Source organism: Triticum urartu, chromosome 7, assembly GCF_003073215.2.
Source record: "Triticum urartu cultivar G1812 chromosome 7, Tu2.1, whole genome shotgun sequence".
NCBI classification, from domain to species: domain Eukaryota; kingdom Viridiplantae; phylum Streptophyta; class Magnoliopsida; order Poales; family Poaceae; genus Triticum; species Triticum urartu.
The window spans coordinates 624,108,309-624,127,356 of record NC_053028.1 but is presented as its reverse complement, the minus strand read 5'-3'; the positions used below and the strand labels follow the sequence as shown (position 1 = coordinate 624,127,356).

The window sequence follows — 19,048 nt, the reverse complement described above, 5'->3', positions numbered from 1 at the left end:
TTGGCACACGTTTTCGTCTTGACTCTTCGGTAGAAATTTTGGGGCACTCTTTGAAGTTCTTTGTGTTGGTTTGAATAGGTGAATTTGAGATTGTGTGATGCATATCTTATAATCAAACCCGCGGATACTTGTGGTGACATTGGAGTATCTAGGTGATATTAGGGTTTTGGTTGATGTGTGTCTTAAGGTGTTATTTTAGTTCGAACTCTAGGGTTGTTTGTGACACTTATAGGAATAGCCCAATAGATCAATCAGAAAGAATAACTTTGAGGTGGTTTCATACCCTACAATAATCTCTTCGTTTGTTCTCCGCTATTAGTGACTTTGGAGTGACTCTTTGTTGCATGTTGAGGGATTGTTATATGATCTAATTATGTTATCATTGTTGAGAGAACTTGCACTAGTGAAAGTATGAACCCTAGGCCTTGTTTCGAAGCATTGCAATACCGTTTTCGATCACTTTTATGACTTGCTACTTTGCTGTTTTTATAATTTCAGATTACAAAAACCTATGTCTACCATCCATATTGCACTTGTATCACCATCTCTTCGCCGAACTAGTGCACCCATACAATTTACCATTGTATTGGGTGAGTTGGGGACACAAGAGACTCTTTGTTATTTGGTTGCAGGGTTGTTTGAGAGAGATCATCTTCATCCTACGCCTCCCACAAATTGATAAACCTTAGGTCATCCACTTAAGGGAAATTTGTTGCTATCCTACAAAACTCTGCACTTGGAGGCCCAACAACGTCTACAAGGATAAAGTCGCGTAGTAGACATTACTAAGCTAACAGATGGGTCTTGTCCATCACATCATTCTCCTAATGATGTGATCCCATTATCAAATGACAACTCATGTGTATGGTTAGGAAACCTTAACCATCTTTGATCAACGAGCTAGTCTAGTAGAGGCTTACTAGGGACACGGTGTTTGTTTATGTATTCACACATGTATTAAGGTTTCCGATCAATGTAATTCTAGCATGAATAATAAACCTTTATCATGAATAAGAAAATATAAAATAACAACTTTATTATTGCCTCTAGGGCATATTTCCTTCAGAAAATATGACAAATTTCATTTCATTAGAGATGGCTTTGCAGAAAAATGCATGAGCGAGCGGTTCATATTTTATTCTTCATCAAGTCAGTACAATTTTTTGGTTAGGATAGAAGGGTAAATGCATTGGTTGGTTGGTTGAAGAGTTAATAATAAACACGATGGCGTATGAGTTGCATGTCCAACAACGGACATCATACTTCCGTTTCGTGGTAATGCACGACATTCAATTGTATGCTACACCATAACAATGACTTGGTAGACACCGGATCTGCCTCCTTGGCTGGAGGGGGGGCACACGCCTCACCCCCCCCCCCCCTCTTGATGGCGGTGGTGGATCGACACGAACAGGGGGGAGGGGGTTGGCGAGGGACTCCTTATCGATGGTTCATGGAGAAGTATGGTGTGAACGAGGGAGGACACCATGGCGAAGGTGAGGTGGACGTCATCTAGTTTTAAAGGGGAGGATTCGACAGGAAAAAGGAGGGTGCATCGTGAGGTGCGGTTTTTGTATTGGGGCCGCACGTTGAAAATAGCATGGTGGATAGTTTGGACAACCATATTTCTTCCTCACGTATGGGTTGAATTTGAGACAATCCAGACTGTCTTGGATTTTGGGTAGCCCGTTGGGCGCCTTTTGATGTGTGAACATGTCCAGACGTTCTGGATCTTGGAGACGATTTTAATATTTTAGTTTATTTATCTATATGCATTATAGCCCGTAGCAACGTGCGGGCATTTTACTAGTGTTTATTTATCGAGGGAGTATGATATATAGCCGAATAACTATTCGTTTGCAAAATGACTCTCGTACATCGAACTATTTGTATCGGCAGACTCAGTTTTGATTATTTTCATGCACCAACACATACAGAGTGGTGGACTGAAAATACTAAAAAACAAAAAGGAAAGCCATAAAAAGGTTATTGAAACACAAAGCGATCATAATGCATGCATTACGACTAGGAAGAAAAAGTCCATCATCCAAGTATCAACAACGGCACAATATAAATATTTGGGAAAATATTTTAGATGGGCATATTAATCTTGCGCTCCACGACGACTCTGTTTTCACCATCATTATCATCTTCTTCAGCGTTTTCTTCCTTGGTTTCGAGATACTCTGACTTCTGAAACCTGTCGGCCAATGTCTCCATCCCCATGGATATTAAGAAGAACCATACACGGGTGAGAAGCTCCGTAACTTCACTCATGTTCTTGGCGTGCAAGTATCCTCTGCACCTGCTGGCAGAGTAGCACAACATCTCCACCCATACCCCCTGGACCACCTCCCACATCTCCAGTTCATCTTGTAGCTCCATCAACATTTTAGCAAGCCTGCATGCTGTTCCTATTATGCTGGTGTTATCTAATAAAGAAGGTTGCTGCGCCCTGGAAAGAATTCCCTGCGCAAGTCCTCTTTCGTCATGCAGTGCAGAATTGTCGCCTAGCATGAGCTCGATATCTTCACATGCAATGGTGAAGATGCCAATCCTGGACCCGGGTATAAGCATTTCTGGACGAATGGAGAGCAAGTATGTCATGTAGTTCGATATCACCCTGCTCCGGGCGGCGCACTCTCTGCCGCGAGGGGTTGTGCTCTGGTGGTGAAAGCATATGTCTATGGCGATGCGCCAGAGAAGGACACTTCTGTCAAATGGCATATTCAAGCTCCACCGAAGATGACGTTGATGCCTTAGAGCCCACTGCCCCCTGTGGAGGTTGAATCTCTTGTAGCTAGCAGCGTCATGGATGTATCCTTTCCAACCATCCGTAACATATCCATGAACCAACTCTACAACTTGGAGTGAGGACGTTGTTGGTGCATGTTCTATATAACAATGCATGTTAACATAGTCTTTGTAGCAGACAAGTGTGGCAAGCTTCATAAGAAAAGTGGGTCGCTTCTTACGAGCACAAAATGACAAGAGGTTATGTTGCGAAACCTTTTCTGTTTCCATCTCCATGATGAAAACACTGATGAAGAGGAATAGGAAATCCAGCAACGCGGTCGACCAAAACAAGATGTAAGTTACCTTGACATCTGTTGCGTTGTATTCATGATATTTGTGGTATGTGGAGAAGAGGACGGCAGAAGCTAAGGTCAAGAATGGAAGCCAAAGATGACAACAGAAAAAGCAAACCACTATGTTAGGTAGTTTTGTGTAGAGGAACAAAAACAACTCAGTAAGCTGTTCTCTCGACATACTATGGGCATGTTGGTAATCAAGGGCCATAAAATGTTGTAGGTTTTTTATCCGGTCAGAGTATAGAGCTGATATGTCTACCAGCGGCTGGGAGACATTAACCGCCCACGGATCACATGATGTTATGAGTTCAGCTTGGTCTTGATCACTGGCCAACTTGGCAAACTCCTGATTGCTTCTTGTACAAATTCTTCAAGCGAGATGTCCTCCTGTTTAGCTTTTTCTTCTTCTGTAGTTATGTATAAAATTCCCGGGAATGAGCAATAGCATAATTTTTCGCAGACCCATGCGAGCTCGTTTTGCTCCCTCGGGGATAGTGACAAAGAAGAGACTATGTTACTAATACTGGCGCTCTTCATAGCCAATGGCTTCTGGATGGATCTAAAAATCCCGACGACGAACAACAAGATCGCGGCCTGCAGTAACCTCTTCTGCCCGCCAGGCCATGACTTGCAAAAGACGTAGAGGGCGACCACGACCTGTGACCATAGTTTTAGAAATATTTCAGCGGTTGCCACTTTAGTCACAGGCTTGGTTCTCACTTTCACAGAAATTCAGTAATTTTTGGTTTTCTTTTCGGCCAAAAGACTGAAATTTTCAATTGAGTTTGACTAAGCAAATATTATGATTTTTTTAGAAAACTACCTGAATTCGGTGTACTACCAAAGTCGCTAAAATAACAATTATTTCAGTGTGTAACAAAATTAATGAAACTTTCGAAATTCGACGAGATAACACTGAAAGTGAGAACCATGCCTGTGACACCATGGTGATGGCTTGTCGCCTCCATAGCTCGTTGTCTTCGATACTGTAGGCGGTCATCAGGTGCTGCCCCCCGAGGTGGATGAGGAGGACAGGCGCCCACAGCACCTCCAGGCCAGCGGCGAGCTGCTCCTGCTGCTTGTGGCGGTTGAAGAGCGTGGCCAGGGCGTATATCGCCAGAGCGTCACCGCCTAGGTAGGCGAGCCAGAATACCAGCCTGAGCCAAGACGGAGGAGCACGCCTGCGCACCACGGAGGAGAAGAAGAGCAGGTACTGGACGAAGAGGCTGCCCAGCACGAGAACGCGCAGCTGCCACTCATCCCACCACTGCACGGCGCCTGATAGACCCATCCTCCTCGGCCGGCGCCCCTCCTCCCTCGCTCCTTATCGGCGACGGTGTACGTATGAATGCAGTGTTGTTCACCTTGTCTTCTCTCGTCCCCTGGCCGTCTATATAAGAGATGCGTGGGCTTAATAACAACAAGAAGAAGAGGAGGAAAATATATAGAGTAAGATAATAAAAAGGTTTTTGTTCCTTGCGTCCCCGTGATGGCATCCCTTGTGCAAACATGCATGCTCGACGCTGATCTTCATTTCTTTTGTGTTCTTTGGAGGATTCCTGTCGTCCCTTGAGCAATTGCCTTTTCACCTTCTACGTATCCCTCGCTTGCTCGCGCTGGTCACTAAATTGTTCCCTATACTTACTTAAAACAACACGCTGCGCGCGGACACACGCAACAATCAACCGATCCAAGGCGAGCATACTAGTATACTACTAGGTACTAAGGCTGGTCGTAACAATAGTATCATAAATGTCAAGTAGACTTTTTTTATGATATGACACACAATTAAATGAGAAAAGGGAGGATGTTGTATCATATTATAATACCGTATCATATTAAATGTCGTACTATTTTGAGTATTAATTTATGATACTATGCATTACAAAAGTAATACTTCCTCTGTTTTTATTTACTTTACATATTAGAGTTGACTAAAGTCAAACTTCGTAAAGTTTGATTTAGTTTATAAAAAACAATATAAACATTTATCATAACAAATCTATATGATATGAAACTACATTCAATAAATAAATCTAATGGTGTTCATTTATTCTTGTATCTGTTAGTAATTTTATTTATAAACTTTATCAGAGTTTACAAAGCTTGACTTTGACCAAAACTAACACGCGGACAAAATAGAAACGGAGGAAGTATCACACACTAGTATCATGATACTAGTACTCCCTCCATTTCACAATGTAGTGCGCCTGCGCTTTCCAGGATCTAAGTTTGACCATACATTTAAACAACGAGACCGACTGCGGCGGGAGCAAACGAGATCGACTGCGACAAGAGCAAAAATTATACCACAATCGGTCTTGTTGTTTAAATTTATGGTCAAATTTAGATTTCAGGATACTTGAAAAGGGAAGGCTGTCCTGGAGTGCTACCGAGCCAAGGGCCACTCGGTAGACACGTCCATATATATTTGTGCAAAAAAGCTAGACTTACGGATTGGTTACGGAATTATTTTATGGACCCCTCCAACTAACCAATCTCTTCTCCCCTTGAATTCAACTGTGGGCCTTGTTTCTAATTTCCCATCCAACCAAATACCACCACACATGTCCGTAACTTAAAGTATGTAAGATATGGTCCGTAGGTGTAGCAAAGCTCATATTTGTGTGATAGAATTATAGTTAGCACGTAATGCTAGTAGTATTTCGTGTCCTATCAGAGTCCTGCACGAACTATGCATGCTGTATGCATGCAACGTACTAGTTGTGTACGAGTCAGCTTAGGTTTGCCTAGCAATCAAGGTCGGCGGCTGATTAGATTAGGAAGTAGTACGTACTAGTGTCCGAGTCTAGTACGAGTCCACAGCAGGATCGGTCTAGTCTACCCGGATCGTGTATATATATGTGCACGAGGCTGCGTGAGTTCTGTACTTTTGTATCACGGTGAGAACAGCAGAAAAGAAATAAAGAGAAAATAAGGACACGACAAGGGCCCTTGGCTATTGGCCATTGCCGGTTGCCACTGCCAGTTGACACCGGCGGCCTTCAATCACGGCGAGCAGCCCAGCCGGCCAGTCGTCGCGCCTCCTGATCATAGCTCAATGGTACGTGTCAGGCTCGTACTTCGTACCCGCGCCCTAATCTTCTGCTTGTGCCCTTTCTTTTCGACGCATGCGTGCTAAATTGCTAGTAATTCAGTGGCTTGAAATTCTTGGCATGCGTTGGACTCACGCCGTGTGCATGCGCTGCAATGCAGTCTCTGCTACCGCTGTTCCTGAGGCCGGCGGCGCGGTTCCTGGGGCCGTTCCTGGGGCCGTTCCTGGCGGGCCGGCCGGCGGAGGCGGCGGCCACGCTGCTGCACCGCGCCGGCGTGCTCCCGATGAACAGGGCTCTGGAGCGGCTCGTCAGGGACGACGGCGGCGCCGAGGACTGCATCGCGCGTCTCGTCGTCAGCGTGCTCAGCTGCCTCCGCTAGGGAACCGGTTTAGCATGTTGATACACTGTGGTTTGGGGATTGATGTTCTCCACTACTACTACAGGTTTAGCATGAAGGACTGAAGCTAGCGAGGGAAACAGGATGCCATAATGTGGTAGTAAGATCGAACAATATCACGGTGATGGAGGCACTCAAATTCAATGGTGGCTACTCCATGGTGGCAGCACCGTTATTTGATGAATGTCGTAGTTTTCTCGAAGACTTTAGGAGGTTTATTATCGAGCATTGCCGGGCCTACCCCAATACACAAATGGAACAACAAAATGCGTGCATTACGTAAGTTCCTTCGTGGTTGGGCTAGGCACACTACGGGTATCCTCAAAAAGGAGAAGCTTCGTCTTTCATCCATTATTGATGATTTAGAAGCTTTGGCAGAGATTAGAGCTCTCTCTGACCTCGAATTAGAGATCAAGAGTCAATCGAATGCCAAGTTAGCTCGCATGTTGCGCGAGGAGGAACTCAAGTGGTACCAACATTCAAACTCTCAGTTTATCCTCAAAGGTGATTCGAATACGAGATATTTCCATGGTGTCGCCAATGGTAGACACCGGAAGAAACTTATTCATTCCCTACAACAGGAGGAGGGCATGATTGAAGGGCATGAGCAACTTAAGTCTTATATCACTAGTTATTATAAAAATCTATTCGGGACTCCTCAGGAAGGAAACTTCTCGATGGATGAGTCTCGAACAGATGACATCCCCCAGGTTTCTGATGCGGAAAATAGCCTTCTAACAGCTCCATTTTCTGAGGAGGAAGTTAGAAAGGCAGTTTTCCTAATGGAGCATAACAAAGCACCGGGTCCAGATGGTTTTCCCGCTGAGTTCTACCAGAACTTGTGGGAGGTTATCAAACATGATCTCCTACTCTTGTTTGGCTGCCTTCATGCTGGTCAACTAGAGTTGTTTCGCTTAAACTTCGGTGAAATTATTTTAATACCTAAGGTTAATGAGGCTGAAAGGATACAACAATATCATCCAATATGCCTCCTTAATGTTAGCTTTAAAATCTTCACTAAGGTAGCGACTATTAGGCTCAATTCGGTTGCTGAACATGTGGTTCGTCCATCTCAAACTGCTTTTATGCAAGGCAGGAACATCCTAGATGGGGTTGTTGTCCTTCACGAAACAGTTCATGAATTGCATCGAAAAAAACTGAATGGGGTGGTTCTTAAAATTGACTTTGAAAAGGCTTATGACAAAGTCAAGTGGTCTTTTCTTCAACAGACTCTCAGAATGAAATGATTTTCTGCAGAGTGGCGCGCAATGATCCATAGTTTTGTGGCTGGAGGTAGTGTTGCCATTAAAGTCAATGATGACGTTGGCAACTATTTCCAACCAAAGAAAGGATTGCGACAAGGTGACTCAATATCGCCCATGCTATTCAATATAGTGGCGGATATGTTAGCGGTCATGATTGAGCGTGCCAAGGTTGATGGCCAAATTGATGGGGTAGTAAATCATCTAGTGGATGGTGGTCTTTCTATCCTTCAATATGCCGATGATACGATTCTCTTTATGGATCATGACCTCGAGAAAGCAAGAAATCTGAAATTAATTTTATCAGCATTCGAGCAACTCTCAGGGCTTAAGATAAATTTCCATAAAAGTGAATTGTTTTCTTTTGGCGAGGCTCAAGACGAGGTCCATCTGTATGCCGACCTGTTCGGATGCGGGTTGGGCCAGTTTCCGATCACTTATTTGGGTATACCGATACATTATCGAAAACTCACAAATGCTGAATGAAAACACGTCGAGGAGAGACTACAAAAAAGGCTTAGCAGTTGGAAAGGTAAACTGCTATCTCTAGGTGGGAGGTTGGTCCTCATAAATTCAGTACTAAGTAACATGGTACTGTATATGATTTCCTTCTTCCAATTGCCGAAAGGAGTTTTACATAGATTGGATTACTTCCGATCAAGATTCTTTTGGCAAGGAGATAGCAAGAGAAAGAAATATCCGCTGGCTAAATGGAGTGTGGTTTGCCGTCCCAAGGACCAAGGCGGGTTGGGAATTCATGACCTTGAGGTTAAGAATAGAGCCCTCCTTGGCAAATGGTTATTTAAGTTGTTGACCGAAGATGGTGTATGGCAAACCCTCCTTAGGAGAAAATATGTGGGTTCAAAGGCGATATCCCAGGTATACTGGAAGCCTGGGGACTCTCATTTTTGGGTGGGATTAATGGCAACGAAGAAATATTTCTTCTACTATGGGTCCTTCTCAATTAAGAATGGCTCGGAAATTAGATTCTGGGAGGATAAGTGGTTAGGTAATGCTACTCTCCGGGAACAATATCCAGCTCTATACAATATTGTACGTCACAAGGGTGATACTATTGCCAAGGTTTTGGAATCATTTCCGCCCAATGTGACGTTCAGAAGGGATTTAATTGGATCTAGACTCCAATCGTGGAACATATTACTTCAACGATTATCCACGGTACAGTTGTCACAGGGGTCCGATTTATTTCGTTGGAACCTACATGGGAATGGGCAATTCTCAGTGGAGTCTATGTATAGAGCTTTGATCCAGTCTGACGTGCCAGTTGATAATAATAAGAAGATCTGGAAGATGAAGATACCTCTTAAGAATAAAATCTTTGCATGGTATCTTCGTCGCGGAGTCATTCTTACTAAAGATAACCTTATTAAGAGGAATTGGCATGGAAGTACGCAATGTGTATTTTGTCCGCATGATGAGACAATAAAACATTTGTTCTTCCAATGTAAATTGGCTCGTTCTATATGGTCAGTCATCCAAATAGCTTCTGGCTTGTACCCTCCTTGTAGTGTTGCTAATATATTTGGCAACTGGTTACATGGGATTGATCACAAGTTTAGAATTCTACTTAGGGTGGGAGCGGTTGCCGTGATTTGGTCGCTTTGGCTATGTAGAAATAATAAGATTTTTAACGATAAAAGTACTTCGCTTATGCAGGTTATCTACAGATGTACTGGGACGCTTCGTTTATGGTCCTCTCTACAACGAGTGGAGAATCGAGACCTGTTTACGGAGGTGTGTACACGATTGGAGACTACGGCGAGGGATACTTTTACCCAACATGGGTGGCAGCATGATCTTAGGATTGGGCCACCGACGGTTTAGGCGCTATACAAATATACATTTTTCTTTGTATTTCGCCTTCCTTTTTTATTTTATTTTTCGCTTGTCGTGAGGACTCTGTTGGCTGTGTGCATCTTAGTTATGCAGAGGCCGGGTGTTACTTAAACCTTTTAAGTAATAAAGCGCCCCTTTTTAAAAAAATTAGAGAGTTAAATAGCGTAGCTCATGAGCTAGCAAGATGGGGTAGTGCTATTAATCCATCTCGCTGGATTGATTTCATTGTAAATCTTTTGGCGGACGATGTTTCTATTCTTTGATTAATAAAGTAAACTTTCCTGTAAAAAAAACAGGTTTAGCATGAAGCAAGTTTCTTGCAGATTTAATGCAACTTCATTGGTTAAGAGTGACTGACGCCTTTTTTTGACATATATGTTTGATAATTTCAAGAGCAGTGCCTTCATTTCTAACTCAGCACTCCAAAATATATTCTCATGATCCATAATTTATAGAGAAAACAAGTAACCAGAAAGGAAAAAATAAATAAAAGCTCATATTTCCAAATTAAGAGAGATAAGACAGAAGGCTAGTTAGAAAACAGGCACATGTGCTGATACCATTTCAAGGATCCACCGATTAGCAGCAAGTTACAACAACAATAACTAATTAAAGCCAGTAACCATATGGCAGTGAAAATGAATGTGTCGGCGTTATAAAATCACTAACCGAATTGTGCCGGGCTCTCCTTGAGCCTTCTGTCTAAAACCAAATTGTATTATTTTACAGACACGGCTGGAATTAATAGGCGATATCTCATCAAATGGAAGTATGAAAAGGAATCATGTACTGCAAAAATTAGTGCGATTTGCGAATATGAAAACACAGCTCACTCGCGGTCTTACAGCAAGTGTCATGTTACTAAAGAGCAAAGACACAGCCCAAATCGATATTATCACACCTCACAAGCAATCACACAAAGTCACGAACAGTAGTTCTAGCACTAGCAGTAGTAAACACAGGCAGTAGTAGTAGAAAACAGTGTGCCCATCAGGCAGTTGTATCAGTGGTACGTCTTGAAAAGGCAGAGAAAACCAAGACGGTGCGCACATCAGGTGTAGCACGAACGTACAGAGGCACTGGATATACTCATCTTGAGATTCATTGACGCCTTATCACATGCGGCCCAAATTATAAAGCATCTTCCTTAGGGCGGGTGACCTACATGAGACCAGCATCACATGAGCCTTTTTTTTATGGAAGCATCATATGAGCATCTTGAGTTAGTGAGATTAGAGGGAGGAACAAGTAGGCACTGGTTGATAGGTGAGTGGCTACAACTTACGCATGTACGCATTTCCCGACCAGTGCGGCAGGTCAAAGCCGGAGAGTATGATGTCACTGCTTCCCTTGAATCGCAGAGCATTTGGCGCAGCAATGTCAAGAAGTCACCGGTGATTTCGTGGAAGACCAGATACTGGAGGGACACGAGGAACTCAATGCCATGTGGGACCTCCGTCATGCTGTTGAGGTTGACTAGGGATAATCTTTCCAGGCCCGCCATGGCACCTTGCTATATCTCTAGCTGGTTCAGATTAGGCAGGTCTCTTAAAAAGAGAATCTTTAGCTTGGGAAACCGCCCCGTGAGAAATGTCAGCTGCTCTCCGTTGTACGCTCTGGTGAAGTGTAGAAGTGTCAAGTTCGACAACAAAGAAAGCGATGGCAGTGGGTCTTTTCTCAGTTGTGACCAAGACAGAGCCAATGCACACAAGTTCTGTCCTCCATCAGATTGGAAGAGAGGAGACTCATCCAACAGACTCATCCAACGACCCTTGTTCTAATCGTCCTCTCAACGATAGCGTTTGCAGATTTGGCGGGAGGACGTTCAACAAGAGAACCTCGTTCTCATCACTTGCATTCACAGATAGCTTGGACAAATACTGCATATGAACTAGAGACTCGCGGATGCGTCCACAGTAGATTCCCTTTACATTTGATAACCTCAAGCTTCTCAGTTGCCTCAGCTCCCCCAAATGTCTAACTGACTCACCCTGCACTTCCAATGTTCGTAGGGTTTGCAGGTTTGTCAGATTCCCAAGACCAATGGGGATAGTCATACCACTGTGAGAATGAATATCCCTCCAATCTAGATAATTCATTTGCTCAGCAAATAAGTGCCTAAGCTTCTTCAGGTTGACAACCCCACTAGGCAAATAATGTATATCTGACCTATAAAGGTCCAGTGTCAACAAATTTGAAAGCTTTTCAATAGACCTCGGGAGCATCTTCACTTTTGAATTACGCAAACCTAAATGGCAGAGACTAAAAAGATCTCCAATGGCATCTGGAATCTTCTCAATGGGTAAGCCATTTAATTCTAGCATTGTCATATATCTTGACTTCTTACATAACAGAGGTAGTAGAGTGAATGATAGCATGTTATCATCCACTACAATGACGGTTCGAAGTTGGTGTATACTAGAAAACGAGTGCTGAATATCCTTCTTTAGCTTATGCATTACCAATCGACGCCCGTCCATGTCAAGGGAACCCCCACATTTATCCTCATATGTAACACCAAAACAATCCTTTTGACACAAATCAACGGCCAATTCTCGTAAGATATCATGCATTCTGAATTCCTTCGTCCTACCAAATGAGTTCCTTTTAACAAGTTGTAGCATGTTTCTATCAATTAACTCCTTTAGATAGCCTTTTGTCACTTCTTCTAATGTGCTTTCACCCCTCTCCTCAATGAATCCCTCTGCTATCCATAACCGTACAAGTTGTTTCCTTTTGAAAAGATAGTCTTCTGGGAATAAACTGCAGTATAGGAAACAACTTTTCAAGTGTGTTGGAAGGTAGATGAAGCTCAGATGCAAAATATTCCTTATCTGATCAAGCCTCAAGTTATTAATTAGCTCCCAACTCAGTTGGTCATTTATTCTTCTCCATTCTTCCACAGTTTTCTCACGCACACGCAAGAGGCTACCAACTGACACAATAATGAGAGGCAAGCCTTTGCACTTGCTAACTATTTCGTCACAAAGACTTCAACTCCACAGGACATTCATGATTTTATCTATTGGAAAGGCTTTCTTATGAAAGAGATCACATGCCTTGTCTTCTGGCAAAGCTTCTAGCTTTAAGATATGTTCCGGAGAGGCAAGTGCAGCAACATCACCTTCCCTTGTGGTAATTATCAATCTGCTGCCGTTGTCATTATGAATAAGCACTCTAGACAAGTCATCAAATGCTTGTGGAGTCCAAACATCATCCAGTATGATCAAATACTTAAGTTGCTCCAGAAATCTTTTCAGTGTCTCTTCAAGGCATGTGATGTCCATCGCCGCGGTGTTAGACAGAACACTGACATTATCTTTGAAAAGTTCGTTGATTGTATTCCTCAGGACATCCTCTCTAGAATAAGTTTGAGAAATGGAGACCCACGCATGGCACTGGAGTTGCTCTCTCTGCTTCCTATAGACATTTGCAGCTAAAGTTGTTTTACCAAGTCCTCCCATTCCAAGCAGTGCTATCACGGGGCACTCCAAAACAGCACGTGCCAACCACTGCTCAAGTATCTCTCTGTTTTTATCCACCCCCACTAAATCTTCTTCATTAAGGGAACGTGAAATGTTTGCTATATCTTGGGACCTCTTGACAATGTAATTCGAGCTGCTAGTATCCTCGTTCTGTATCATGGGGACCCAGCGATTTTTCATCTCTGACAGGTGTGCAAGGTCTTTCTCTATTTCCTTCGTCTTGAAAGCTATCTGGTTCAAATAAAGCAGAGATTCTGGTTTTATGAACCCTTGCTTCAGGTAAAAGCAACACCCTAAATCATGTTCCTGATCAATTAGATACAAGTACTCATCCACTATGTCTTCCATCACATGTGCTACCTTCCGTACTTCCTCCAACCAGCCCTCATATACTTGATTGTTGCTGTTTCGAATGTCCATTTGACAAACAACATCATGTATGACGCGAAGCTCCCTTGCAACACGACCCATGTTGCCCTGTAGCTCTACTTTTTACTTCCTGTACTTCGCAAGTTTCATGCTCACCTGGTCTACCGCTCCATTTGCCAAGGCATTTCCGATCTTTTTAATGGCTAAAAGAATCACAATCTCCGCCATTATTTTCTGAGAATTACTAATATCTGTCTGTTGGGTGGTAGCCTAGTTGTATATTTTCCTCAGTATCAATAGAATGGCCACTGCAAATTGAGGTGATGTATTAATTAAGGACTGTGCTAACGACCAGTCGACTGGTTGTTAGCGACAGATCCGGACGATCTCGTGTATACTTCTTTGCTCGATTCCACGTCTCAGTGCAATCTCGCATGCAGTGTTGCGCTGCAATCTCACATGCACATCTTCTTTTGTTTGCATAGAGCGCACGTAGATAAAAAGAAAAGATGACGTCAGCAAAGAGTTCATTAGAAACGAAACTTCAAAATGTTTTGTAGCTCAAACCGTTGGTCCGATTGAAAAACCGTTTTCACATAAAAAATTCGTTGCGACGAGAACTCCGAAACTAGATCCCATGTTGGTATGTTTCGATGACTTGTTTTTGGGGGTCAAAAGTTATCAGACCTATGCTAAATAAGTTATCACCTGTGTGGTACTCTAGTTACCCTCCTGTTTATATGAAAATTACCGGGGCATAAAAATGACTCCTCTAATATTCTCTCCACATGCAAATGCAGTAGCGCATAGGAAATCTGATGTCATTATAAATTCTCGCTCTTTCGAAAATGTAAAATGTTTTATAGCTCAAACTGTCGTTTTTGATTGAAAATTTGTTTTCACATAAAAAATTCATCTCGATGAGAACTTCGAAACTAGATCTCATGTTGACATGTTTTGATCACTTTTTTGAAAAAAGTTACCGCAAAGTTATCAGTTATGTTATATGTATATTAACATGTTATTATGTAGAAGTGACCGGAGATGTGTTTTCAATGACTTCTTTCCCCTAGGTCAAATTTACCGTGGTATTTATACCTAAGTTATCAGCTCCGAATGCATACATTACCATGCTATTTGCACTGAAGTAACCGGGTATGTTTCAATAAATTTTTATTCGGATCTAAAGTTACCGCGTTGTTTATACATAAGTTATCAGGTCTATGATGTGTGAGTTACCATTCTATTGACAAAAAAGTTATTGAAGGTATATTTCATCAACAACCCTCCCCCACCCCTCACCACTGTCGCCAAAGTTACTAAGACTAAGGTGAGTTATCATGTTATTCACACAAAAAAGTTACCAAGGGTATATGAAATTTCATCAACCACCCTCCCCCCACCCGGTCACCAAATTTACCAAGAGTGGGGTACATTAGTTATCAAGTCTACAATGTGTGAGCTACCGTGCTATTCACATAAAAAGTTATCGGGGTATATTTCATCACCCCTCCCTCAAGAAAAAGTACCAGGACCTGGGTGCATAAGTTATCGGGTCTCCGATGTGTGAGTTACTATACTATTCACACGAAAGTTACCGAGGGGATACTTGATCACCCTCCCCCCCCACCCCCCCGGCCAAAGTTATTAGGACCAGGGTACATAAATTATCAGCTCTGCGATGTGTGAATTATCAGGGTGTTTGTATGTAAGTTATCAGATCCGTGATGCTTTAATGACCATGTTATTCACACAACATTATTGGGGGGTGTTTGAACAAAAAACTCACGGTGTTTCTACGTGGGTTATCAACTTTGTTTTGCATGTATTATATGTTGTTTACATAGAAAATACATGTGGTATATTTTGAACAACTTTTTCCCACTTCAAAAAAGTTGCCGTGATGTTTGTACGTCAGTTACCAGCTTGGTTGTGCGTATATTACCAAGTTATCTACAAAGAAGATATCAGGTTTTTTATCAAAAAGAAATTCTGATAACAGTTATCGCGGTGTTTGTACATAAGTTATCAGGTCTATGGTGCGTTTATTACCATGTTATTTACACATATCGGGCCACATTTCATTAACTCCCCCACCTCATGTCAAAGTTAGCAAGATGGTGGTATAAGAAAGATCTGAACACTATTGAGAACAACTAATGTTGGGTGAGTTGGCTAGCTCCATGCACCTCATTCCAAGTGGTTGTGTCTTTATCCTCCTTCTTGCACCTTTATTTTTCTCGACCTGACGACGATGAGATTGTTCAGATCTGTTGCAAAAATGAGGTGGTTCGGATTTTAGCTTGTCGATTATCATAAGTATAGTAAACTTAGCCACTCAAATTGATGTGTCTTGTCCAAACCGACAACAACCAACAAAAGTTGAGTTGGTTATAAGACATGCTAGTGTGTGCGTTGCCTCACACCATGCCCATGCAAAAAAGTATTTTTCTAGTAGAGTTAAAAAAATTGCAGCTTGATATGCAAGGGAAGGTGCTGCATGCATTGGAGACAGGTGTTAAACACAATATGCACTATGTCACGTATGGAGTGCATTGTCACGCATGGAGGAGTCCAAGACTTGGCGCAAGATCTAGGATAGATAGTTGGTTCGGTTTACATGTAATTCTATCTCCTTATCTTCTGTAACTACTTCTATCTCTTGTTCTTCAAGTTGTACACCTCCTGTAAAATCTCTAACGATGTATGCGCTTCCAGGGAGGTGCGCCCCTGCATATAACACGTAGCACGTCGCCTCAGGTCGAGGTAAGACGTTTCCGCCTATCGCACATGGTATCAGAGCCAAGAGGTCTTGAGTTCAAGACCCGGCTGGCGCAATTAAATTGCAGCCCACTTTTGGTCCACGTTTAGGCCTGAGGAAGCCACACGTGAGGGGGAGTGTTGAAGTATAATGTGTCGCCTAGTCTCTTCCATCAGATCGGTCTTTTGGTTGCATTGGCTAGAGCATGCACTTCTACATGGTATCAGAGCCTCCTCTTCCAAACCATAGCTTTCGATCTCCACCAGTGCCAGCCATGTCTTCCTCCAGTGCCACCCAATCCAATCTGAGCGGTCAGGTCACGGAGAAGCTCTCCCGGATGAACTACGTCCTGTGGCGTACCCAAATCACGCCGCAGTTGAGGGGAGCCGGCCTCTATGGCTACGTCGACGGCACCCAGCCGGAGCCGTCTCGCCTTCTCATCACCAAGGACAAGGACGGGAAGGAGTCGTCCGAGCTCAATCCTCTCCATCCCATCTGGGTAAAAGAGGACCAGCAGGTTCTAGGCTACCTGCTCAACAACCTCACCAAAGAGGTGCTCATCGCGGTCACCGTGGTCACCACCACACACGCTCTCTGGACAACACTCTCAGGTATGTTCTCGTCGCAGTCCTTGAGCCGCGTCAACAACATCCGCACTGCCTTGATCAATGCGCAGAAAGGGAACCAATCGGTGGCCGCCTACTTCGCCGCCATGCGTGGCCTTGCTGATGAGCTCGCCGCGGCCGGCAAGCCCATCCAGGACGATGAGCTGATCTCGTATCTGCTTCACGGACTGGACATGGACTACCAGCCGCTCGTGTCTGCCCTGGATGCCCGCGTCACACTGGTGTCCCTCGATGAACTCTACGCCATGCTGAGCAACTTCGACCAACGCGTCGCCCAGTACCACAGTGCTGGCGGCGGGTTCAAGTCTTCGGTGAACGCAGCAACCCGCGGGCGTGGTGGGTACTCCTCCCGTCACCGCGGTCCTCCTCGTGCCAAGGGCAAGCACAGCAGCGGCAACACCAACAACTCTGGCTCCCGCGGCGGTCGCCCCAACTCCACCAACAACAGGGGTCGCCGCGGCGGCTCCAGCCGTTCGCGGCCCGACGCAGTCCGCTGCCAAATCTGTGGCAAACCAGGTCACACTGCCAAAGATTGTTGGTATTGTTTTGACGAAGATGATGCCTCCTCTGAAGATGATGACAAAGTTGTTGCTGCCGCTGAAGGATCCTATGGTGTTGACACAAACTGGTACCTTAATAGTAGCGCAACCAATTCTCTCACGGGTGAGCTGGAGAAGGTGACTCTCCATGAAAAATATCACGGGAAGGACCAGATTCATACGGCCAGTGGTGCAGGTATGAACATACGTCACATTGGTCACTCGGTTATACGTACCCCTTCTCGTAAAATTCATCTTCGCAAAATTTTGCATGTTCCTAGTGCCAACAAAAATCTCCTATCCGTTCATCGCATTACCATTGACAATCATGTCTTTATTGAATTCCATCATTTTTTCTTTTTGATAAAGGATCAGGCCATGAAGAAGGTACTATATCGAGGTAGATGCGTTCGAGGGCTTTACCCATTGATTCCGGAGCTTAGGAGATTCAATAAACAAGCCTATGGTGTTGTCAAACTTTCTTCAACATGTTGGCACGATCGTTTAGGGCATGCTTCTTTTTCTCTTGTTGAACGTTTGCTTAGGAAAAATAAGCTCCCGTTTGTTGGTGAGCGGAATGTTGAAACTATTTGTGATTCTTGCCAAAGAGCAAAATGTCATCAATTACCTTATCCTATTTCTACAAGTGTCTCTACTCAACCATTGCAATTATTTTTCTCCAATGTTTGGGGCCCTGTCCCTAGCTCTGTTGGTAGCCACACGTACTATGTCAGTTTCATTGATGACTATAGTAAGTTTTCTTGGATCTATCTTCTTAAGAAACGATCCGATGTTTTTCAAGTGTTCAAAAACTTTCAAGCACTTGTTGAACGCAAGTTTGATAGCAAGATCATTGCTGTCCAATCTGACTGGGGAGGGGAATACGAGAAATTAAATTCCTTCTTCTAAACACTTGGCATTTCACATCATGTGTCATGCCCTCATGCTCACCAAACAAACGGCTCTGTCGAACGCAAGCATAGGCATATAGTTGAAGTTGGTCAAGCTCTCTTAGCCGGTGCTTCCATGCCTCTCAAGTTTTGGGATGAAGCGTTTCTCACCGCTGTTCATATCATCAATATGCTCCCAATCCGTGTCATAAACAATGAAACCCCCATAGAACGGCTTCTTCATGTCAAGCCCAACTACACATCTCTACGTGTCTTCGATTGTGCATGTTGGCCCAACCTCCGTCCTTACAACTCACGCAAACTCATGTTCCGATCTAAACAATGTGTTTTCCTTGGCTATAGTACCCAACACAAAGGGGTTAAGTGCCTAGATGTTTCCACCGGGCGCGTTTATATTTCCCGTGATGTTGTGTTTGATGAGAACAAATTTCCCTTTGCCGATCTCCATCCTAATGCCGGTGCTTTACTCCGTAAAGAAATCCTCCTTCTCCCATCTTCTCTCACCGGTCTCGATGAAGGGGAACGAAACCATGATGATTATATGTTGACTAACCCTCAAACCACTGTGCATGAGTTGTGTGATGTTGCAGAAGAAAACGGAATGCAAAATGATGAAGAAAATGACGAGCATGGGCCATATTTCATGTGCCCCGAACCAGGGAACAAATCCTCCTCGGGATCAGTTCCCGTGGC

The 19,048-nt window shown here is 43.6% G+C and overlaps 1 protein-coding gene and 1 pseudogene across 1 annotated transcript; both read right to left on the bottom strand.

The window, feature by feature from the left end:
• Positions 1 to 2,093: 2,093 nt before the first annotated feature.
• Positions 2,094 to 4,460, bottom strand: LOC125522582. Its single transcript, XM_048687632.1, has one exon. It carries the CDS (start codon positions 4,381 to 4,383, stop codon positions 3,904 to 3,906), a length of 480 nt encoding a protein of 159 aa, XP_048543589.1. The 5' UTR covers positions 4,384 to 4,460; the 3' UTR covers positions 2,094 to 3,903.
• Positions 4,461 to 10,795: 6,335 nt separating this feature from the next.
• On the bottom strand, positions 10,796 to 13,746 carry LOC125519220 (annotated as a pseudogene).
• Between the last annotated feature and the right edge of the window lie 5,302 nt (positions 13,747 to 19,048).